Source organism: Cherax quadricarinatus, chromosome 9 (assembly GCF_038502225.1).
Source record: "Cherax quadricarinatus isolate ZL_2023a chromosome 9, ASM3850222v1, whole genome shotgun sequence".
Lineage (NCBI taxonomy): Eukaryota > Metazoa > Arthropoda > Malacostraca > Decapoda > Parastacidae > Cherax > Cherax quadricarinatus.
Genome location: NC_091300.1, coordinates 18258186 through 18284146, shown reverse-complemented (window position 1 = coordinate 18284146; position 25961 = coordinate 18258186). Strand labels below are relative to the sequence as shown.

General features: G+C 35.2%; 1 protein-coding gene across 8 annotated transcripts in view; it reads left to right on the top strand.

The window, feature by feature from the left end:
• Khc-73 (Kinesin heavy chain 73) overlaps window positions 1-25961 on the top strand; it is an 886736-nt gene that overhangs the window by 640678 nt on the left and 220097 nt on the right. For all 8 annotated transcript variants that reach the window (XM_070083276.1, XM_070083279.1, XM_070083274.1 and 5 more), the window contains one exon: window positions 24622-24787. In XM_070083276.1, coding sequence (XP_069939377.1) covers window positions 24622-24787 — 166 coding nt within the window. The remainder of the gene's footprint in view (window positions 1-24621; window positions 24788-25961) is intronic.

Sequence of the window (25961 nt, the reverse complement as noted above, 5' to 3'; positions counted from 1 at the left end):
GTAGTCGTGAAATCCAAAAGGAATCTGCATTTTGGTTTTGGAATTTGATTTTCAAGGCTTCATTGGCTTGCATTGTGATCCACTCCTCCTTTGCAGGGAAATCATCATCATGAATGGCATCATCAGGTACAGAGAAGGGATGAATGATCCACTGAAGAGTGGCTGTTTCTTGGTCACTCTCTGGAAAGTAGTGATGCATGCTTGTTTCAAGCCCCTTCAAATGGTCGCTCATTTCTTTGTTGATGGTCTGTAGAAGTGATCCAGTATCATGACTATTCTCCTCAACAAACTGGTCTAGGGTAAATACTAACTATATACTGCACAGGGCAGTACACATACATACCAGCTTATGTTTACCTCGGCTGATGCTCACAGATAAACTGACAGTGTGAAATAGAGGCAGCCTCAGGAAGTGAGTGACGCATACTGGACAGGTCGATCTGGGCTACTGAGTGACTTTTGTCCTGAAGCATACTTGTCAAAATACTTTTGGGTTTCCACACACTTAGCTATATATTTCTTCTTTTCTAATACTGTATATTAGTTTTTGATGTTTATTGTTATTTGGTTTAACTTTATTACTTACTTATAATAGGTTTACTTTACAACTTTATATACTAAGACAAAGTTAACAATAATCCTCATACCGGGTACCGCATTGTTTTCTTGATTTTCGGAATTCATAACTTTTTTTCTGTCACCCCTCCATTACCCCCCAAAAATGGTTAAATTACCCCCAGGGCGTAATTTACCCCCAGTTTGGGAACCACTGCCCTAAGTAAAGAGAAATAACTCTGGAACATGTGTAATACGTATCCGGCTGGCTGGCTGGGTGGCCGGGTCTGTGGTTGGCCGGGTGGGTGGGTGGCTGGCTGGCTGGCTGGCTGGATGGGTGGGTGGGTGGTAGGCTGGGTGGGTGGTTGGCTGGATGGGTGGGTGGTTGGGTGGGCGGCTGGATGGGTGGGTGGGTGGGTGACTGGATGGGTGGGTGGGTGGGTAGGTGGCTGGATGGGTGGGTGGCTGGATGGGTGGGTGGGTGGCTGGATGGGTGGGTGGGTGGCTGGATGGGTGGGTGGGTGGCTGGATGATGGGTGGGTGGCTGGATGATGGGTGGATGGGTGGCTGGATGATGGGTGGGTGGGTGGGTAGTTGGCTGACTGGCTGACCGAATGTGGCTGTCTCTTTGTATCTCTCTCTCTCTCTCTCTCACTGGTACACATAAGTCAAGTTATCATACATATTATAAATTACCTAGGATAACCCAAAAAATCCAGACAAAGTGCTATACAGTGGATCTGTGTTCCAGTGCCCTAAATTAATAATAATATTAATAATCATTATTATTACAATAATACATATGTACTTATATTAATATTATTATTATTAAACTATAATATAATAATCGTGTCCACTCATTACTTACCTTAAAATATCTGCAGTTTTAATGTAGAGTGAGAGGTGAGTAAACAAGATTAAATGAATAAATGAGAGAGAGAATGAGAATGTAGAATGTTCACGAGTTATGTAAACAAACGTTGTTGTTGTTGTTGTTACCAGCCCGGACACGAATGATTCCTGTTCACTGTCAAACCGACCAGAAAAACATCTCATATTTGTTAATTTATGTTATGTAGCATGTTTATTTTTTTTTTTTTTTTTAACAAGTCGGCTGTCTCCCACCGAGGCAGGGTGACCCAAAAAAGAAAGAAAATCCCCAAAAAGAAAATACTTTCATCATCATTCAACACTTTCACCACACTCGCACATTATCACTGTTTTTGCAGAGGTGCTCAGAATACAACAGTTTAGAAGCATATACATATGAAGATTTGTAAAGTAAAAGGACACAAGTGCAACTAATGTGACATTTTATTGTGGCAACGTTTCGCTCTCCAGGAGCTTTATCAAGCCATTACAAACAATACATGGACACAGAGGGTATATAAAGGCTCAGAGTGAGGTGCAGTATTAGTGAGGTACCATATCGATGTTCACTAGTGGTAGTAGTAGTAGTAGTAGTGACAAAAATAATACAATATGGTAGAGCAATTAATTCGTACATGAGTAAAAGGATATAAAAGCTATTACTTGGGTAACATAAAAATAGGTTGGACAAATATAGACTGGAAGGAGGCAGGTAGTTTCAGTGTTCACTCTCTGTAATGTGCCTTGTGTAGTATAACAGGAGAGACTATGTGATGGCAGGGTTTACTGTTTTCAAGTGGATTCTTGCTAAGACTTCTTCTTAGCAAGAATCCTGTTATACTACACAAGGCACATTACAAAGAGTGAACACTGAAACTACTTGCCTCTTTCCAGTCTATATTTGTCCAACCTATTTTTATGTTACCCAAGTAATAGCTTTTATATCCTTCTACTCATGTACGAATTAATTGCTCTACCATATTGTATTATTTTTGTCACTACTACTACTACTACTACTACTACTACTACTACCACTAGTGAACATCGATATGGTACCTCACTAATATTGCACCTCACTCTGAGCCTTTATATACCCTCTGTGTCCATGTATTGTTTGTAATGGCTTGATAAAGCTCCTGGAGAGCGAAACGTTGCCACAATAAAATGTCACATTAGTTGCACTTGTGTCCTTTTACTTTACATATTGTCGGTAATTCTACCAACTTTATTACGTATGAAGATACACAACATATCCCTCCAAACTGCCAATATCCCAAACCCCTCCTTTAAAGTGCAGGCATTGTACTTCCCACTTCCACGACTCAAGTCCGACTATATGAAAATAACCGGTTTCCCTGAATCCCTTCACTAAATATTACCTTGCTCTCACTCCAACAGATCGTCAGGTCCCAAGTACCATTCGTCTCCATTCACTCCTATCTAACACGCTCATGCACGCTTGCTGGAAGTCCAAGCCCCTCGCCCACAAAACCTCCTTTACCCCCTCTCTCCAACCCTTTTGAGGACGACCCCTACCTCGCCTTCCTTCCCCTATAGATTTATATGCTTTCCATGTCATTCTACTTTGGTCCATTCTCTCTAAATGACCAAACCACCTCAACAACCCCTCTTCTGCCCTCTGACTAATGCTTTTATTAACTCCACATCTCCTAATTTCCACACTCCGAATTTTTTGCATAATATTTACACCACACATTGCCCTTAGACAGGACATCTCCACTGCCTCCAACCATCTCCTCACTGCTGCATTTACCACCCAAGCTTCACATCCATATAAGAGTGTTGGTACCACTATACTTTCATACATTCCCTTCTTTGCCTCCATAGATAGCGTTTTTTGACTCCACATATACCTCAACGCACCACTCACCTTTTTTCCCTCATCAATTCTATGATTAACCTCATCCTTCATAAATCCATCCGCCGACACGTCAACTCCCAAATATCTGAAAACATTCACTTCTTCCATACTCCTCCTCCCCAATTTGATATCCAATTTTTCTTTATCTAAATCATTTGATACCCTCATCACCTTACTCTTTTCTATGTTCACTTTCAACTTTTTACCTTTACACACATTCCCAAACTCATCCACTAACCTTGGCAATTTTTCTTTAGAATCTCCCATAAGCACAGTATCATCAGCAAAAAGTAACTGTGTTAATTCCCACTTTGAATTTGATTCCCCATAATTTAATCCCACCCTTCTCCCGAACACCCTAGCATTTACTTCTTTTACAACCCCATCTATGAATATATTAAACAACCATGGTGACATTACACATCCCTGTCTAAGACCTACTTTTACCGGGAAGTATTCTCCCTCTCTTCTACACACCCTAACCTGAGCCTCACTATCCTCATAAAAACTCTTAACAGCATTTAGTAACTTACCACCTATTCCATATACTTGCAACATCTGCCACATTGCTCCTCTATCCACTCTATCATATGCCTTTTCTAAATCCATAAATGCAATAAAAATTCCCTACTGTTCACATATATGCTTCAATGTAAACACTTGATCTACACATCCCCTACCCACTCTGAAGCCTCCCTACTCATCCGCAATCCTACATTCTGTCTTACCTCTAATTCTTTCAATTATAACCCTACCATACACTTTTCCTGGTATACTCAGTAAACTTATTCCTCTATAATTTTTACAATCTCTTTTGTCCCCTTTCCCTTTATATAAAGGGACTATACATGCTCACTGCCAATCCCTAGGTACCTTCCCCTCTTTCATACATTTATTAAACAAAAGTACCAACCACTCCAACACTACATCCCCCCCTGCTTTTAACATTTCTGTCATGATCCCATCAGTTACAGCTGCTTTACCCCCTTTCATTCTATGTAATGCCTCACGTACCTCCACCACACTTACATTCTGCTCTTCTTCACTCCTAAAAGATGGTATACCTCCCTGGCCAGTGCATGAAATTACCACCTCCCTTTCTTCCTCAACATTTAAAAGTTCCTCAAAATATTCTCGCCATCTACCTAATACAGTGGACCCCCGCATAACGATTACCTCCGAATGCGACCAATTATGTAAGTGTATTTATGTAAGTGCGTTTGTACGTGTATGTTTGGGGGTCTGAAATGGACTAATCTACTTCACAATATTTCTTATGGGAACAAATTCGGTCAGTACTGGCACCTGAACATACTTCTGGAGTGAAAAAATATCGTTAACCGGGGGTCCACTGTACCTCCCTCTCCCCATCTACTAACTCCCCTACTCTATTTTTAACTGACAAATCTGTACTTTCCCTAGGCTTTCTTAACTTGTTTAACTCACTCCAAAATTTTTTCTTATTTTCATTAAAATTTCTTGACAGTGCCTCTCCCACTCTATCATCTGCTCTCCTTTTGCACTCTCTCACCACTCTCTTCACCTTTCTTTTACTGTCCATATACTCTGCTTTTCTTATAACACTTCTGCTTTGTAAAAACCTCTCATAAGCTACCTTTTTCTCTTTTATCACACCCTTCATCATTCCTCCAATCACTCCTCTTTCCACCTGCCCCCACCCTCCTATAACCACAAACTTCTGCCCCACATTCTAATACTGCATTTTTAAAACTATTCCAACCCTCTTCAACCCCCCCACTACTCATCTTTGCACTAGCCCACCTTTCTGCCAACAGTCGCTTATATCTCCCCCGAACTTCCTCCTCCCTTAGTTTATACACTTTCACCTCCCTCTTACTTGTTGTTGCCACCTTCCTCTTTTCCCATCTACCTCTTACTCTAACTGTAGCTACAACTAAATAATGATCCGATATACCAGTTGCCCCTCTATAAACATGTACGTATATATATATATATATATATATATATATATATATATATATATATATATATATATATATATATATATATATACATGCAAAACAACCACTCTGAAAGAATAGAGAAATTCCAAGCGCTTTCGTGACTACTCACATTATCAAGATCCTCGATAATGTGAGTAGTCACGAATGCGCTTGGAATTTCTCTATTCTTTCAGAGTGGTTGTTTTGCATATTCTGAAATCACCTGTTTACTGTGATCTTATTGTGTATATATATATATATATATATATATATATATATATATATATATATATATATATATATATATATATATATATATATATATATATATATATATATATATTATATATATATATATATATATATATATATATATATATATATATATATATATATATATATATATATATATATATATATATATATATATATATACAGTGGAACCTCAAATATCGAACTTTCTTCAGTCCAGAAGGCTGTTCGAGTGCCTTTACCGAATGAATTTATTCCCATCAGGAATAATGTAAATTTGATTAGTCCATTTCAGACCCTCAAAAATACACTTATGAAAGCATTTACAAAAATACACTTACATAATTGGTTGTGTTGGAAGCAGTTCGATTTTTGAGGTTCCACTGTATATTTTTTTTTTTTTTTTTTTTTATCACACTGGCCGATTCCCACCAAGGCAGGGTGGCCCGAAAAAGAAAAACTTTCACCATCATTCACTCCATCACTGTCTTGCCAGAAGGGTGCTTTACACTACAGTTTTTAAACTGCAACATTAACACCCCTCCTTCAGAGTGCAGGCACTGTACTTCCCATCTCCAGGACTCAAGTCCGGCCTGCCGGTTTCCCTGAACCCCTTCATATATGTTACTTTGCTCACACTCCAACAGCACGTCACGTATTAAAAACCATTTGTCTCCATCCACTCCTACCAAACACGCTCACGCATGCCTGCTGGAAGTCCAAGCCCCTCGCACACAAAACCTCCTTTACCCCCTCTCTCCAACCCTTCCTAGGCCGACCCCTACCCCGCCTTCCTTCCACTACAGACTGATACACTCTTGAAGTCATTCTGTTTCGCTCCATTCTCTCTACATGTCCGAACCACCTCAACAACCCTTCCTCAGCCCTCTGGACAACAGTTTTGGTAATCCCGCACCTCCTCCTAACTTCCAAACTACGAATTCTCTGCATTATATTCACACCACACATTGCCCTCAGACATGACATCTCCACTGCCTCCAGCCTTCTCCTCGCTGCAACATTCATCACCCATGGTTCACACCCATATAAGAGCATTGGTAAAACTATACTCTCATACATTCCCCTCTTTGCCTCCAAGGACAAAGTTCTTTGTCTCCACAGACTCCTAAGTGCACCACTCACTCTTTTCCCCTCATCAATTCTATGATTCACCTCATCTTTCATAGACCCATCCGCTGACACGTCCACTCCAAAATATCTGAATACATTCACCTCCTCCATACTCCCTCCAATCTGATATATATATATATATATATATATATATATATATATATATATATATAAATATATATATATACAGGAGGGCCCCGCTTTACGGCGTTTCACTTTATGGCATTCCGCTAATACGGTCATTTCAAATTATGACCAAAACTCGCTATACAGCTCCCCCCACCTGACTTTCTAATATGGTCACCGCGCCCCACCCTGTTTGTTTACATTCTTTGTGAGCTCAGTAAGCACTAAGTCTCTCCATTTTGTCTGGAAACTCCAAAATTTCAAATGTTTTTAAAAGTTATTTCATATTTTATATATACTCTGATAATTATACTTATGTATACCTGTACTTAAATAAACTTACATACTGTGCTGGCATGCAGGTACACATTAAAATCAGTAAGAGTGTCTTATGTCTCCAGACGTCATATTAGTAATGATAATAATAATCATCGAGTCTCATTTAAATGTCGTATATTACGTTAAATACACATTTTCATTAATCCATCTATGATGTTTTTTCAAAATTATATAATAAACACGATACATAACATAAAAAGATGATAAATACACCCCACAATAGAATAAATAAACATAAATATGAGATGTGGTAGCAGACGACTTGCACAAGTGACGCCATATTAGAAATGCTAATAATAATAATAATAATCACCGAGTCTCATTAAATGTTGTATATTACGTTAATATACACATTTTCATTAATCCATCCATGATATTTTTTTCAAAATTATATAATAAACATGATACATAACATAAAAAGATGATAAATACACCCTACAATAGAATAAATAAACATAAATATGAGATGTGGTAGCCAGATAACTTGTACAAGTGATGCCAAGAATAAAATTTTCTCTAATCTAACATAAGAGAAAATGTGTTACTGGGGGTAACTGTAGAAAATTATTCCTTACGTATGTATGTAAGTAAGTTTATTCAGGTATACACAAATACAGTTACATAGATTATCATACATAACATATGTCTAGAGAACCTAGGATAACCCAAAAAAGTCAGAGTGACTTATTTCCATTGCCTTCACTCAGAGCATCATTTCTTCTCAAAATGATGTTACATGAGAATGGGAGTGTTCTTCTTTATTTATTCTACCGTATCAATGTAGAGACAATCTGTACACAATGTAACTTGTACACAAACCAGACGTGTACACTTCGTTTACAAAACTTACCTTCGCCTGGTTTGTTTACATGACTCTGCGCCTGTCCTCTCTCATGCACTCATTCTTTCTCTCTCTCATTTATTCGTTTTATCTCATTTACTTACTCCTGACCCTACATTAAGACTACAAATATTTTAAGTAATGAGTGAACTGTATATACAGTGGACCCCCGCATAACGATTACCTCCGAATGCGACCAATTATGTAAGTGTATTTATGTAAGTGCGTTTGTACGTGTATGTTTGGGGGTCTGAAATGGACTAATCTACTTCACAATATTTCTTATGGGAACAAATTCGGTCAGTACTGGCACCTGAACATACTTCTGGAGTGAAAAAATATCGTTAACCGGGGGTCCACTGTATATATATATATATATATAATATATATATAATATATATATAATATATTTATATATATTTATATATATTTATATATATATATATATATATATAAATATAATATATATATTATATATATATATATATATATATATATATATATATATATATATATATATATATAATATATATATTTTATATATATATATATATATATATATATATATATATATATATATATATATATATATATATATATATATATATATATATATACATACATACATACATACATACATATAGTATTCTCATTTTTTTGGACTCATTTGATAGAATGGTAGATATATTACAGAAATAGACATGATTTTGATTGCTTTCATAATGAAAAGTACCTTGAAATTGAGCTCAAAGTAGCGGAAATGTTCGAGTTTTGCCGATGTTCAATGAGCTGTGTAAGTCAAGTTGGTTAATTTTATTAAGTGTATTCTAACCTGACCACTCTGTAGTCCGGCAAACTCAGTAATCCGGCACACTACAGGTCCCAATGATGCCGGATTTGTGATGGAGGACCTGTAGTAGTTACCAATGTTTTGCTGATGGTGGCACCAACTACTGGCAGCCTTTTGAAGTTTCTCCTTACTGTTGTTGTTATTATTATTATTATTATTATTATTATATTGTATTATTATTTTATAGTAATGATTATTATTATTATTATTATTATTATTATTATTAGTAGTAGTAGTAGTAGTAGTAGTAGTAACAGTAGTAGTATGTACATACATATGTGGTGAGGGGCTCTTGATCTAGGGAATTTGATCTGTGCTCCAAGTCCCTAAATTAATAACAGCAATAATAATAATAATAATTATAATATTACTTATGTACTAATAATAATGATAATACATAATAATTATGTATAATATATAATAATATAATAGTATATAATAATATAATAATATGTAATAGTACAACAATAATTATAATAATAATAATAATACATGTATGTACATACTGCTTATAATTTAGTTTGACAACACCACCACCAGATAGCGGTGTCAATCAAAACAATGGTCACCAGTGCACATGCGCTTACGGAGCTACCCTCGCGGTGCAAGGAATTCTCCTGATTTCCTTACGTTTTGTGCAGTTAATTCGCCAGATTTCTTTCCTCTGACCATGGGTCCTATGAAAGCCATGCAATGGACAGTGCCGAGAAGAAAAAGAGGATGATTTGCATGGAATTAAAGCAAGAAATGATTAATAAGCACAGACTAGGTACGAGGGTTGAGGGCTTAGTGAGTTGAGTACAAGCGTAGCCCCTCTACTGTATGTACAATACTAAAGCAGAAGGAGTCTATAAAGGCTATAGTGCAAGCAAAGGGCATTACAGTAATTTCTAAGCAGTGGACCTCTGTCAGTGAAAAGATGGAAAAACTGCTCTTGACATGGTTGATGGAGAAACAGCTCACAGGAGATACGTAGTGTAGTGAGATAAACATAAAAATTATACATAGCAGTTCTTAAGATTATTATTATTATAATCAAGGGGGAAGCACTAAACCCATAGGATTATACAGCGCCTGGGGGGGGGAAGGTATTCAGGCTTAATTCGGGGAACTGGAGCACAGATCCAATTCCCTAAATCAAGAGCCCCTTCACCATCATCAAGGAACCTTCCTTGAGGGACAGTTCTTAACCCTTTCAGGGTCCGTCCCGTAGATCTACGGCTTTACGTTCAGGGTCCAAACCGTAGATCTACGCCATGAGCTCAGCTCACTCTGATAAACTGTGAGAGGTACATTTGGGCCTAGATATGAGAGAATACATCTATGTGGTATGTGTGCACCACATAAAACAGATCCTGCAGCACACTGTGTATAATGAGAGAAAAAAAACAAATCATGATTTTTCGATTAAAACAGCAACTTTGCAGTGTTTTTTCGTATGTTTTTTATAGTTGTATTTGCGATTTCTTGGTCTCATTTGATAGAATGGAAGACATATTACAGAAATAGAGATGATTTTGATTGGTTTTAGCACTGGAAATGGCTTGAAACTGAGCTCAAAGTAGCGGAAATGTTAAATTTTTGCCGATATTCAAGAGTAAACAAACGACCTCACACGTCTAATACACGTCAGCTGGTGGGTCTAATATACATTCACAAATATGGTGATGATATTTATACAATTATTACAGTATTGCATAACAGTAAATCTTCTATTTTTTGGTGTGAATAAAAATTCATTATGTGAATAAAAAATCAAAATGGAATTTATTTATAAAGCCTCAAAACATAACTAATGAACAGAGGAAATGTTAGTTTAGTGCCAGGAATGCCTACATTGTTTATTCTGGACCCTATTTTGAAATTGGAATATTTTGAACTTTGTGGTAAATTGGCCAAATTAACAATTTCCGATCACTTTATTTTGTAGTTGAAACAGTTGACTTGGCGATTTCTTGTGCTCAATCGATAGAATAGAAGTAATACTAGTGAAATAGCTAAGAATTTGGTTGATTGGAATAATGTAATTGGCCTAAAATGGGAGTCAAAGTCGGCAAAATCGCCGATTCGTAAATGTCGCTGACACATCAAAATTCGCGAGAGCATAATTTCGTCAATTTTCCACCAAATTTCGTACTTTTTGTTTTATTACCTTCACAAAAAGATTCTCTGCGATTTCATAAGAAAAAATAACAATTTTTTTTTTTTTAAATTCTTGGACACTGGTGCGTGACTCCAGATTTGCGCCTTGGACCCTGAAAGGGTTAAGAAAAGTGTGAACTCCTGACAGGATATGCTGCTCTGCATTTCTTCTCCAAGGTATATAAATGCTGTATGTACACTAGATCTAATTCAGTAAGCCTCACAAACTCCGTTTTCTCTTATAACACCTCTGACGTTTTCATAGCGAGAATACTCGACCACTCCCAACCGCAATCCTCCTCCCTCCACCGTCCATGTAATGATATATTTTATTCATTCTAAAGTGTATATCAGGGTTCTATGTTATTTATATTGTTTATTATGTCATATTAGATGAATTTTGACAGATAAATAAGCTGTAGAGTTGTTATTAGGGTTATTTTGTCATTCCTCCCAAGAGCAGGAATTCAGCTGGAACGAATTAATTGCATTTCAGTTAATTTAAACGAGGAAAATTGACCCTGCATACAAACATATCAGGATACGAACAAGTCCACGGAATGGATTAAATTCATAACCCGAGGTTCCACTGTACTGATTTATTCTTGTGGCAATGAGAACAGTTTTTGCCTGACTTTAAATACAGTTATTTTTCAGAAGAAATTTGATGTACAGTGCAGTTGGACAGATTAAAATCTGGGTCAATATCAGCATTCATGAGCTAGGAGAAAATGTAACAAGGAGAAAGACTGATATGTAGATAGAAGAAGGATATGAGAAATTAGGTGGGAAATAGTAAAAAGTAATTAATTGGTATGTGTGTGTATGTATATTTGTATGTATGCATGTGCAGATATGTACTACAAGCTAATATGCATGTGCATATCTATATAAGCACTCACCTTTTTATGGTTGCAGAGGTCTAGTCTCAGCTCCTGGCTCTACCCTTTAACTATCTGGTTGCCAGATTTACTCCCTCCTTGCCTAACAGGCCCTGACATACATATTCTTTAAACTGAGTGAAACCTACCTTCACTGAGTCATTCCACTTCCTGACAACCCTGAGACTGAAGAAATATATCTGGACATCCTTATCACTCATCTGTGTCTTTAACTTCCAGCTTTACTGTTTTCCCAGTGCTCCAACTCTTGAACAATAATTTCCTTTCTGCCCAGTCAACTCCTCTCAGTGTGTTGTAGGTCTTTATCATGATTCATTGATTCCTCTATATTCTAATGTCATCAAGCTCAGTTCCTTTCTCCTCTACTCATAGCTCATTTTTCTTAGCTCTGAGACTAGTCTTAGGGCACACCTCTGCACTTTTCCTAGTTTCTGTACATGCTTTATCAGGTAAGAGTTCTCTGCCTGGATTATACAACAAAGAATCTGATACAAAGTGAAAGTTGTCACAGTTGGTTTTTGCCATTGATGCAGAACTTTTTGGAAATTCTGAAGAGAAGTCGCTTAATCCTCTCACATAATAATTTTTCCATCTTATTTAACTGTTGGACCCATGTGTCAATCTTTTCACGAGGTCACAATCTGGGTTACTAATTGCACAAGCTCCTATTTTCTCATTCCTTTTAAATGAGTGAACTGATGCTTCATTGAGACAAAGGGCTCATGCTGTCTCCACCATATATGCACCACTCTTAAGCTTATGTACTGTAATATCTTATATTTTTTTATAACACCAAGAATTTCTTGCTTAAACTTCTTGTCTAGGTGCAGTTTTGACACTTTAATCTTGAAATGCTATTGTTTTACAATATTGAATTAATAATCATATAATCAGACTAAGCATTAAACCCAAAAGGGTCATATAACATTGCAGGGTGGGATGTGCTGAAGAATGAATATACAGAGGCCAGGGACTAGTTTCAACTAGAGTCTCAGATCGTGTCTCAGTATGGTATAGTATGCGTATGTACAGAGAATCGAAGCATTGAGAGATTGTAGGTTGTGTGCATAAAGTGCAACTAGGTCTCCGGTAAAGACAATGGCTTGACCCATAGGCTGGCTGGCTGTGAGGCAGAGAGGTAAGCACCTACGACACTCCATATTTTTCCCTAAATTTGTACTGCCATAAATGAACATCATGGAGTCATAATAATAAACTGCTGCAATTTTTTAGCCATCATATGGCAAAAATGTCCTAACAGATCATGTCTTAAGCTATGGTCTACTATACTAAATTCTGAAGATGGGCAACTAAGAGTTTAACTGTTCTTGTAGCTAAAAAATATATACGTATATATATATATATATATATATATATACATATATATATATATATATATAGATATATATATATATAGATATATATATATATATATATATATATATATCTCCATGGGGAAGTGGAACAGAATTCTTCCTCCGTAAGCCATGCGTGTTGTAAGAGGCGACTAAAATGCCGGGAGCACGGGGCTAGTAACCCCTTCTCCTGTATATATTACTAAATTTAAAAAGAGAAACTTTAGTTTTTTCTTTTGGGCCACCCCGCCTCGGTGGGATACGGCTGGTATGTTGAAAGAAGAGAAAGATGTATATATATATATATGTATATGTATATATATATATATGTATATGTATATATATATATGTATATGTATATATATATATATGTATATGTATATATATATATATATACAGTCATCCTAGAAAGGGTTGGAGAGAGGGGGTAAAGGAGGTTTTGTGGGAGAGGGGCTTGGACTTCCAGCAAGCATGCATGAGCGTGTTAGATAGGAGTGAATGGAGACGAATGGTACTTGGGACCTGACGATCTGTTGGAGTGTGAGCAGGGTAATATTTAGTGAAGGGATTCAGGGAAACCGGTTATTTTCATATAGTCGGACTTGAGTCCTAGAAATGGGAAGTACAATGCCTGCACTTTAAAGGAGGGGTTTGGGATATTGGCAGTTTGAAGGGATATGTTGTGTATCTTTATACATATATGCTTCTAAACTGTTGTATTCTGAGCACCTCTGCAAAAACAGTGATAATGTGTGAGTGTGGTGAAAGTGTTGAATGATGATGAAAGTATTTTCTTTTTGGGGATTTTCTTTCTTTTTTGGGTCACCCTGCCTCTGTGGGAGACGGCCGACTTGTTGAAAAAAAAAATATATATATATACAGTAGAACCCCTGGATCTGCGGATTTAGTTTTTGCGTTTTCAGTTATCCATGGTTTACCATGGCCCAAAAATAAGCCTTAATTTTGCTTAATGACAACAAATCAGAAAAGTGGCAATGATGGCAGTTCTTCAGTGCCTAAGAGAAGCCGTGAAGTGCTTGCAATCAGTGAAAAGTGTTAATTCTCCACTTACGGTGTGTAATTTATCAATTAAACTATGTAATTTATCAATTAAAGTATCATAGGTATGTATGCAAATGAAAAACGACTTATATATGGAAATCTCAACTATCCATGGTTTTGGTTATCCATGGTAGGTCTTGGAACATATCCCTATGGATATGGAGGGACTACTGTAATTGCAAATCAGATAATCTGTACTGGTCTCAACACACATTCCAGAGTATATAGGCCTTAGCACATATGTTCCAGAGTACATAGGCCTCATCACATACATTCCGGAGTACATAAGCCTCAGCACATTACAGCATGTAGGTGAGAACTTGAAGTGAATTGAATGGTTTTGGGGCTTGCTTTCTCTATATATCTTGTTTTCTAATTCATTGTAAAAGACAAAAATCCAGTTTTATTTTTGATGTGTTTAACTAGCCTTAATTAGTATTTTCAGTAAATTTATGTTAAATGTGGTCACACAAGCAATATTTATACTCTTAGCTCTTACTGCTAACAAAGTGCAGACACCCAATGTAATATTTTTATACATTTCAAATATGTAAATTATTATTTTCATTATTATTACTATTTTCATTTTTATTGTTATTAATGCAGTACAAGCCATGGACTGGTCCAGTGACTTACCAAACAAACATGACTCATGAGTCAGTCTTTAACCCTTAAACTGTCCAAACAAATTTACATTCACATGTGTAGTGCTCCAAAAGTAGATCTACATTTTTTTACATATTTTCAAATATAACAAAAAAAAGTAGTTCAAAGTTTTTTTTTACACGTTTTCAAATGTAAAAAAAAAAAAAGAACTACTTTTTTTACATACTTTCAAATGTTGAAAAAACGTAGATCTACGTTTGGACAGTTTAAGGGTTAATAGCCATTCTGCAATGCTACTCTGCCAATGTGATTTTTTTTTTTTTAATTTTCGTGTAGGGTTTTTGATGGTTAATTTTGCTTTTGTAATATTTAACTATACAATATATTTTTTATTTTTATCATATTTTTTTTTGGCAGGTCTGATTTAATTGATTTGTTGCTGTAGCTTTGCAATTGCCCTATGTCTCTTTAGCAGTTCAGCAATTCTTCCACATATGCTTAATTTGAGCAAAAGCTAGTCATAAAGGCTTGTACTTGTCCTTATATATTTTCCAAAATACTTATATTCTGCCCTGCATTCTTTGTTGTTGATGTTTTCTAAGCATTTGGTTAATGTGCTGATTTGACATATTTTTTCATTATTTATCTACTCTAGGTATTAATTGTTTTTTGTTGCAACTGAAACAATTTGTTTTGTTTCTGTCAACAGTTTCTTTCAACAGCATGGAGTTATGTACAGCAGGGCCCCGCTTTACGGCGTTTCGCTTTATGGCGTTCCGCTAATATGGACATTTCAAATTATGACCAAAACTCGCTATACGGCTCCCCCCACCTGTCTTTCTAATACGGTCACAGCGGCCCACCGAGTTTGTTTACATTCTCCCTGAGCACATCTCCTTATTATGTCTGGAAACTTTCCAAAATTTCAAGTGTTTTAAAGTTATTGTATATTTTATATGTATTGTACTTGATAATTAAACTTGTGTACACCTGTACCTAAATAAACTTATACACTGTGCTGGCATGTAGGTACACATTAAAATCACTAAGAGTCTCTCTACTCTTGATGCAATAATAATAATAATAATAATAATAATAATAATAATAATAATAGTAATAATAATCTCTTGGGCGCATTAATGTCGCATATTACGTTAATATAGACATTTCCCTTAATCTATCTATGATATTTTTTCAAAATTATATAAGAAACACATGTAACACAAAACATGATACATGCACCCACAGTATAAAAATTTATACAAATATATATGAGATGTTTACCAAACGGTTTGTAGAAGTGTCGGAAGAATTATGTTTTCTCTAGCCCGTCACCTGTTACTAGGGATAACTGTAGAAAAATATTCCTTTCGTATGCCTTCACTATAATTCTGTACTAACTTGTACACAGTGTAAGAGTATTTGTTTCGTGATTTAATTATTATAATAATAATAAAAATATTATAAGGTAAAAGTTTCACAAACTCTTAAAAATGTACATGAATGAACTAAAACTGGACACGTATTAATACCGTCTATTTCGCCTGACCGAGTGATCATCCACAACCTGTTCAGTTTGTTTGTTTACGCTGTCTGAGCTCGGTGTATCATTAAATGTTGTATATTACATTAATATACACATTTTCATTAATCCATCCATGATATTTTTTTCAAAATTATATAATAAACACGATACATAACATAAATACATAACATATGTGTAGAGAACCTAGGATAACCCAACAAAGTCAGAGTGACTTACTTCCATTGCCTTCACTCAGAGCATCATTTCTTCTCAAAATGATGTTACATGAGAATGGGAGTGTTCTTCTTTATTTATTCTACCGTATCAATGTAGAGACAACCTGTACACAATGTAACTTGTACACAAACCATACGTGTACACTGTTTACAAAACTTACCTTCGCCTGGTTTGTTTACATAACTCTGCGCCTGTCCTCTCTCATGCACTCATTCTTTCTCTCTGGTATGGTAGCCTGGCTGACTACCATACATACCACACTTAATTTTTTACAATAAATACTACTCATCTCACCCTATATTTTAAGGTAAGTAATGAGTGAACCGTATATACATTTTATCGCTCTGGGATGCTTAAATATCATAGAATAGTATGTGTGGGTGGGTTGGCCTGGTATGGTAGCCTGGCTGACTACCATACATACCACACTTAATTTTTTACAATAAATACTACTCATCTCGCCCTATATTTTAAGGTAAGTAATGAGTGAACCGTATATACATTTTATCTCTCTGGGATGCTTAAATATCATAGAATAGTATGTGTGGGTGGGTTGGCCTGGTATGGTAGCCTGGGTGACTACCATACATACCACACTTGATTTTTTACAATAAATACTACTCATCTCGCCCTATATTTTAAGGTAAGTAATGAGTGAACTGTATATACATTTTATCGCTCTGGGATGCTTAAATATCATAGAATAGTATGTGTGGGTGGGGTGGCCTGGTATGGTAGCCTGGCTGACTACCATACATACCACACTTGATTTCTTACAATAAATACTACTTGTCTCACCCTAGATTAAGACTATAAATATTTTAAGGTAAGTAATAAGTGCACTATGTGTGTATTGTACTTTTTTATTGTTTTTTGATGCCTGGTTCTATTGCTAACATAATATATGTTAGTGTAAACTTGTTATCTAGTGTTTGTATGCATTTGTAAGTGGAAAAAAAGGGTGTTCCACTGTACGGCAGTTTCCGCTTTACGGCGGTAGCCTGGAACCTAACCCGCCGTATAAGTGGGGCCCTCCTGTATTTGTAACTGTATTATTATTAATTGTTGTATTATTCTCTTCACTTTAAAATGGCTGAGATGATCCTTTCATTTTCATCATCAGTTTTTTAATCTCTTCATTTTGTCTGACTGCATTTGCATAGCTCTCCTCAATTTTAATTTTGCAAGAGTTGCAAAAATCTATCTCCTGTGTGTGTGTGTGTGTGTGTGTGTGTGTGTGTGTGTGTGTGTGTGTGTGTGTGTGTGTGTGTGTGTGTGTGTGTGTGTACTCACCTATTTGTGGTGGAAGGGCTTGAATCACAGCTCCTGGCCCTGTGTAAGTGTGTGTGTGTGTGTGTGTGTACTCACCTATTTGTGGTTGCAGGGGTCGAGTCTTAGCTCCTGGCCCCGCCTCTTCACCGGTTGCTACTGTGTGTGTGTGTGTGTACTCACATATTTGTGGTTGCAGGGGTCAAGTCACAGCTCCTGGCCCTGTATAAGTGTATGTGTGTGTGTTTGTGTATTTTTTTATATATGTGTTTGTGCTTGTATTTGGAATAAATTGATAATATAATGAATTATAAAAACAGAAAAACACAGTGTAAGTTTCTACAGTGTGCCTTAGTTTAGTGATTCCCTTGCTCCACAAATACCATTACCGTTCACCAGATATGATGCTACCAAGGTGTGATTTTCATGTAGTGTGTTTAATCAGTATGATTATCATGTATGAAAAATACGTCTGATAAAATCAAAAGCAGATACAAAAGTATGAATATGGCAAATAGTTAAGCTTTTTGTTTTAAACACAATTCATTCTCATAGTTTTATGGTCACTGTGATATATAAGATCGAGTATAATATTGTCTTTACCAAATATTTTATTAATGTATTTCTGCTAATGTATTAAAGCAGAGCCAGGTTTATATTCAGAATAAAAAATAGTTGACGTTGTTGTTTGCCATATTTATCAGTTTGATTTTTTCTATGGAGAATTATAGAAAAAAACACATTGGATGGTAATCTAGCAGTGAACATCCCTGTAACATGACACAGTTCCACCTGTTATACAGATTCCAGAGAACACCTTTTGGGACTGCAGCTCCATTTAGGTTACAAGAGAATGATGCTTGTGTACAGGAGTGTGTAACAGAGCCCATGGGTAAAATGACATGCGTATAGTCTCTCGGTATTATATCTAAAAATTCACATTTTTATATATACCATTTAAAAGGATTAAACTTATAGAATTAGGTAAAACAAAAGAAAGGAGCTGCTAAAAGTAACATAAATATGAGTCTCTAAACTATTATTTTTTTACCTAGGAATAGTCAGATTTTAATTCATTATTTGTAAATTTTTTAAGCACTGGCTAGAACACAGTGTGGTCTGTGAACTGCCTTCTACATAATTATTAAATTTTCACATTAACTTTGTCAGTATGTAGCATGACCTGCAATAGAAGCTTGCTAGATTGTTGAAAACCTCTACAGTAAAGTTCATGAGGCAAAGATTGTGTGGTAGTATAACCAGCCTGGGAATGCTCCTCAGCTACTCTTTTTCATAAACAAATCAGCTCAGTTTTTCTTCATACATTATGTTAATTACAGTATGTGCATCCATGCAATTATAAGGCATATCCAAGTTTCAACAATACCATTTAAGATTAGTAAAAGTGTCAGGTATTGTGGGCTAAAGAAATAAAACTAGAAAAGTTGAGGATAACATTGTAGTTGTCAGTCATCTTGGCAGCTGTAGCACCATTGCTTAAATAGGGAAATGGTCTAAATCACTGAGAACTTGAAAAAGAAATTTCCCTAACCCTAAATAAGTCATAATGGTGTTTGTGTCAGTAGACTTGAGGATCTTTAATATTAAAGAACCTAAACATAGTTGAAAATTGTAAAGCCTTTTAAGTTGATTGTGTCTCAATCAAGCTTTGGAAGAAAGTTTAAAATGTAGGAAATATTGTAATATAATTTTATTCATCAAACATTTCTTCATACAAAAAGGTTTACTAAGCATGAATAATAATGTGCAAAATTTGTAATTTTCATGGGAAATGAGAACCTGTATATACTCTCTAGATTTCCCTCCTCACTATTAGACCTACTGTAGAATACAAGAGCATATTCTTTATTTATTGGGGAGAGAGCTCTATGAGTTGTATAAAAATGAGAAGGGTTATAAAGATAAAACATTCTGGTAAAAATACAATAGGACAAAATATAAATCTCAAAAAACTATCACTCAGATTGTTAGAAAGTGTTGTGGTATGGGTTACTTCATAAAATACTGTGTAACAGAAACATATCAAGAAACTAATAATACATGAAAGTGAGAGGTACGTAAGAATGTGTTTAACACACACTCACACACTATTACAGTGGACCCCCGGTTTTCGGCCGGTGCGGAAATCACACAATTCAGATTTCAAGCACTTTTTTCAGCGAAATTTCCCCCTGGGTTTCATACATCCGCTTGGAAATTGTTGGTACCAGACATGTCTGCCTGGGCCGCTCATGCTTTCGTGACTCACTCTGGGCACATTAAATGTCTTATTTTACATTAATATAGACATTTTTATTAATCCATATATGATATATTCTTCAAAATTATGTAAGAAACACATTACATAAGCAAATGCTGACTGTGGCTTGATGAACCCACCACTAGCCCCTCACCAGCATCAAGGAACCTTGACACTGGTCAAGGAACCTTGATGCTAGTGAGGGGCTCTTGATATAGGGAATTGAATCTGTGCTCTAGTTCCCTAAATTAATAATAATAATAATACATAATAATAATAATAATAATAATAATAATAATAATAATAATAATAATAATATTATTATTATTATTATTATTATTATTATTATTATTATTATTATTTTTATTATTATTATTATTATTATTATTATTATTATTATAATAACAAATGCCGCCAACTCAGTGCACAGTTTACCTCACTGTGGGAGCAGTTCTCTCATGCTTTGCTTAAATTTTTGACAGTCATTTGGCCAAATTTCATTTTTCTAAGCAAGGGTCCTTAGAAAGTACGTAAGTGTAAAGGATAGTGCTGAGAAGAAAAAGAGGATGATTTCCATGGAATTAAAGCATGAAATCATAGATAAACAAGCAAGGTGTCCAGGTTTTTGGTTGAGGGGAAGCAGGGCAGAGCAAAAAATCGACCGAGCAACGGCTCGTATCTCAAAAAACTCGTACGTTGGGACACTCGTAAGTCAAGGTTCCACTGTACTACTCACCAACAAGAGTCTTCAGTAAAGGTATGTAATGTTCATTTATCATTAAAATTAACCATTTATATTTATTTCTCATTTTTTCTGTATGTAAAACTATAGTTATTCTCTATAAAATGTATTTTTTGCTAATATTTTTGGGTGTCTGAAATGGATTAATTGGATTTACATTATTTCTTATGGGAAATATTACTTCGGTTTTTGGCCATTTTGGATTTTGGCCAACTTTCTGGAACGGATTTATTACGAAAACCGGGGGTCTACTGTATTACATAGGATATTGTTAACCTTTACTAGTGAGTGATGCAGAGTCGTCCATACATTTTTAAGTAATAGCAAGCAAAAACAAAAATAATTAAAATTATGTCAGTAATCACTATTGGATAAAAAGCAAAAATATGGAAAACTTGTAAAGCCTGCTCTCTAACAGTAATTTTTAATTCTTGTTATGATGGTACAAAAATATTTACAGAGCAATTTAAATTTTTTCTTGACCATTTTATTTGTCAGTTATTTCTATATGACAATACTTGGGATACAGAGAGGGCATATTGCTAATATTCTTTTACCAGGCCAGAGCCTAAATGGAGTTATATAAACTAATTGGGATATGCTAAGTTAAATTTATTAATTAGACATTTATTGCTGAAAGAATATAAACAAATGGTCAAACAGATTACTCAGTGTAATGGTTAGTTTTATATGCATCTTTATATTAATGAAGCAAATCAAGTGAAAATGTACAAAGCACCTCAAACAATTGGAAATGAAAAACATTGTAATATCCATTTTTTTAATCGGGGAGAAGAGCTAAACCCACAGAGGTCATATAGTGCCAGGGGAATGGGAGACATTATTCAAGTTAGATCCAAGGAAGAGGAGGATAAGTCTGGTTCCTTTGATCAAGAGCCCTTTACCATCATTAATGCACTTCCCTTGAAGGGTGTACTGTCTAAATAGGTCAAGACAAGAAGGTACTTCTTGATGTTGGCAAGAAGGCAGTAGGATCCCATGAGATAGCACCTTGGGTCCTAGAGGAGAGGAATGTGTAAATAAATTAAGTTTCCCTTCATAGAAAATCTTTATGATCTTATTGCATGAGGATAAACTGGCAGACAAATAGGAAATGGCACATATTTTGTCAATATTTAAAAAAAAAGGCAACAAGGAGGATTCCCTTAATTATAGGCCTTTCTTTTTGATAAGTATTATTGTGAAATTACTGAAAAAAGTCATTAGAGAAAAATGAAAAAAAAAAAAATTGGAGAGCAAAGAAATACTAGCAAGCAGTTCAGTTTTTGATCAGTAAATTCCCATACATCAAATTAAACTACTGTTATAGTCACAAATTATTCGAGAGCCAAATGGATGGGAAGATTGCATTTGTTTAAACTCTAAAAACTCTTTCAAATGAGTCCTTTACAAAAGACTAGTCTGGAAACTATAAGACACAGGAGGCATTCAAGGGAAACTATTACAATGGATGAGAAATTTCCTATTTCAGAGGAAATTGGACCAGTGATGTGGGGTAAAAATGACCTCTTAGGAAAATGTCATTAATGGGGGTAACAAAGGCCAGTACTTCTTCGTTTTCTTTGTTTGTTTGGATGAAACTGGTTTATTACATCGATGTTGACCCTCCCTTTTGCAGATACTGTTATCTTCACTTTCACTTGTGTTACTCAAACCATTTGGTGTTGAGTGATGTTTTATAAACATAATGATTCTAAACACATAATCATCTAATAATTTTTAAGGGAAAGTAAGTGCCACATTTATAATTACACATTGTTTTCTCATGTTAGCAATATTAATTTAAAATTTCATTAGCAGTTTAATTTTTTCATGGAGAAATGACTCTTGTTGGGAATTAACCAGGTGATGCATGATGCAGTAAAAGTTTTAAGAAACTTCCTATGAATTATAATGACTATTTAGATTAACTTTTAACAACTTGGAGGCATATGCTGAGTTAACCATCAAGGACTGGCTGGACCCTGAATTATCACCTCTCAAAATGAGTTGTTATTCTTCACAAGGAATGTCCAAAAGTTCTTTCTCTTATACACAAAGTGCAACAGTGTCTTGCCACGTTCTCTCACTCTTTCTTAAACCAATGTTTTTTAAAGTAAGACCAGTCACACCTGATTCCATTGCTAGCAGAATCAGTATATTATCTCCAACATACACAGTTGGTGAGATGGTAAATTTTTTTTTAGGATATTTACAGACCAAAATTAGTATATGCAGCAGTAGTTTGGTATCTGCATAAATATGTAGATAGATATGCTACAGAGATAGCCTCTATTAAAAGCAAAAACATTAAGTGGTACAAGAAATGACTTAAAACACTGGACATTGAAAAAGCCTATGTTGGCTGTTAGGAAAAGAGGAGACAAAAACCATTAGAATGTATGAAAAAAGATTACATAGAAAATATTTCAGCACCATCATAATTTTTAACTAGAGAAAATGTGATGACAAAAGGGTATTAGAAATTGCTTTTTCATACAGTGGTGGACTACTGCAGTGGAATGGAAGAGGTAGTAAATGTGTAACCACTGGAATATTAGAGACCAAAGAAGTATTATATACAGCGAGTCACTGAATACTGGTCATTACAAGCATAGCTCATAGGTCATTACAAGCATGAACTTATAATAAGGGTGCAGTAATTAAAAATGGGTAATTATTGTAAATGCACATACACATGCCTGAAGGTAATAACACAGATCTAATATAAAATAAATTGTAATTTATACATTAGAAAAATAATTAAGATTTTTATTTATTTTTAAATAATGAATTATATAAAGTATTTAATCACTGTTGACATAATGATACTAGTAACATCATGAGTCTAGGTAAGTGTTAGATATACTATACAGTAGTATCATGCATTTTGATTAGTAGTGAACATACCATATAAAATATGGTAGGCATATACAGTACAGCTTGACTTTACTGTAGTTTGCCTGAAGTAGTGTAACATTTTGAGCTTGTTACCTGCATGTTGGAGTCTTTTTGCATCATTGTATTGAGCTTGACTGCACAAATTAGTTTAGTACCACGTATTCTTCCAAAATTAAAAGTACTCATCCATTGGGAAATTTACAACACACTTGTATTGTACTTTGTTGGAGCTTAGATTTACTTATATGATATGATTTGCTCTGTACTTATGTGTTGATCAATTTTAACGAAATGGGGCAAAGAAATGCACTGATATGTTTATTTGGTTTAAGTAGCTCTGCTTCCTTATGTGAAAGTTGAGTTACTGCTAGATGCTGCTTTTGTTTTAATACAGTTGTGCTAACCACATTTGCTTATCAACATTAAACATTAGTTAATTTGACAAAACAGGAAACAGTTGAAGTCATTCAGAATTGCACTATTGAAATATAGGCCATTTTCTGGAATTTTTTTTACAGATTTTATCAGTGTGTTGTAGGCATTTAAAAGATTGAAAACTCTTGGGTTAATACTTAACTTTTGTCCTGTTATTTAGTAAAAAAACTGAAAAAGTCAATTCAGACTATAGATATTAGTTTAAGTTATAATTAAATACTAGCTTTGGGTTATTGTTCTCTTTTACCTTATTTGTGCGTGCATATTGTTGTTGTTATAATTTTTACAGGGAGGATTGGCTTGAACCAAAACATCAATGTATTTTTTATGTTACCTTTCCTTAGTGAGATTTTAACTTGTTATTGCACCTTGCAGCTATTTGGTAGTATGGAAGGTGGACTAGATGGAGTGACACGGTCTGGTAGTGTGATGGATCTCAATGTTCAACTGTCATCTGTATCCACACAAAACAACCACCACTCAGAGAAGAACAAACACCGTTATTCTCTGCCAGGTCCAAGTGAAAGACCATTTGGCTTGTGTAAGTAATTAATTGTGTGTAGCTGGCTGTCTCAGCCTGAGATTATTTAGTCTATATTGTTGTCTGGGATGATGTATAAAGTGTTGCTAATTAACATACAGTAGTGGGATAGTGTGCACTAGGATACTATTTGCCTGTCATCGCCTTTGCTTTCGGTTTCTTTGGTTTCTAGTAACATATTAATTATTTTCTTCTCAGTCAGAGAGTATGATTAATATTTATAATGCAGAAAATTGTTACATCTTCAAATGCCCTCCTGATTTTGAGAGGAAATCAAGCAGCTAAAGGTAATATACTGAACATATATATTTATTTTTCTACATAGGGTGCTTTCATGGGCTCAAACATGGTATGGCCTTACAAGTTTTGACCTCACGAGCTCTTTCCTTCGCACATACCAGCTTGTTACACAGATGTTACACAACTCCAGTTGCTGAATTCTGCAAACCCTGTGTTTAGGGGCACTCATGGAAAGTTGAACTCTGTCATAAACTTTTAATTTATGCCTGTTCCAATGCTTAATTTGTTGTACTTAATAATGATAACTCAAGAATTCCAATAATATATAATAAAGCCTCATCAAATCAAGTGTGAAATAATTCAGTATAATATGTTTTATGATAAGATGATAAAGACAATTCCAACATTAATGAATGACTGTGCAACAAAAAACCTTAAGTCACGTGATCAAAACTCATGTTTTCAATATTATATACGTAACTTAAGTTTTTCATATTCAATAGAAGCATACCCATTTCCATTGTTGGTGCACATTTCCTTTAAGGAGTGCTATGGCAGGCAGACAGGCAGCTCAGTTGTTTTAATGGTGCAGGGAAGGGTGTGAGGGATGGTGAACACATGTAAACAAACAACCTTCAGCGTGGGTCATTGTTTATTATTCTTAAGGTTTTTCTTCTTTTCATTGCTCCTACTTGTCTTTGGATATTTATCATGGTTTCTAAATGAAGTGCAGGTGACATTGGTGAAGCAAGGAAGAAAATTTAGCATGAAATTATGCCTGTTTAAAAAAGATTAGAGATAATTGAGATGCTGAATGGTGGTTCACATGTTACAGAGACGGCACTAGTGTTTAGTGTCAGAGAATTAACAATTCATTCAATTCAATACAAAGAGACAAAGATACAGGCTCATGCAGCGGGTAATCTTTAATGTG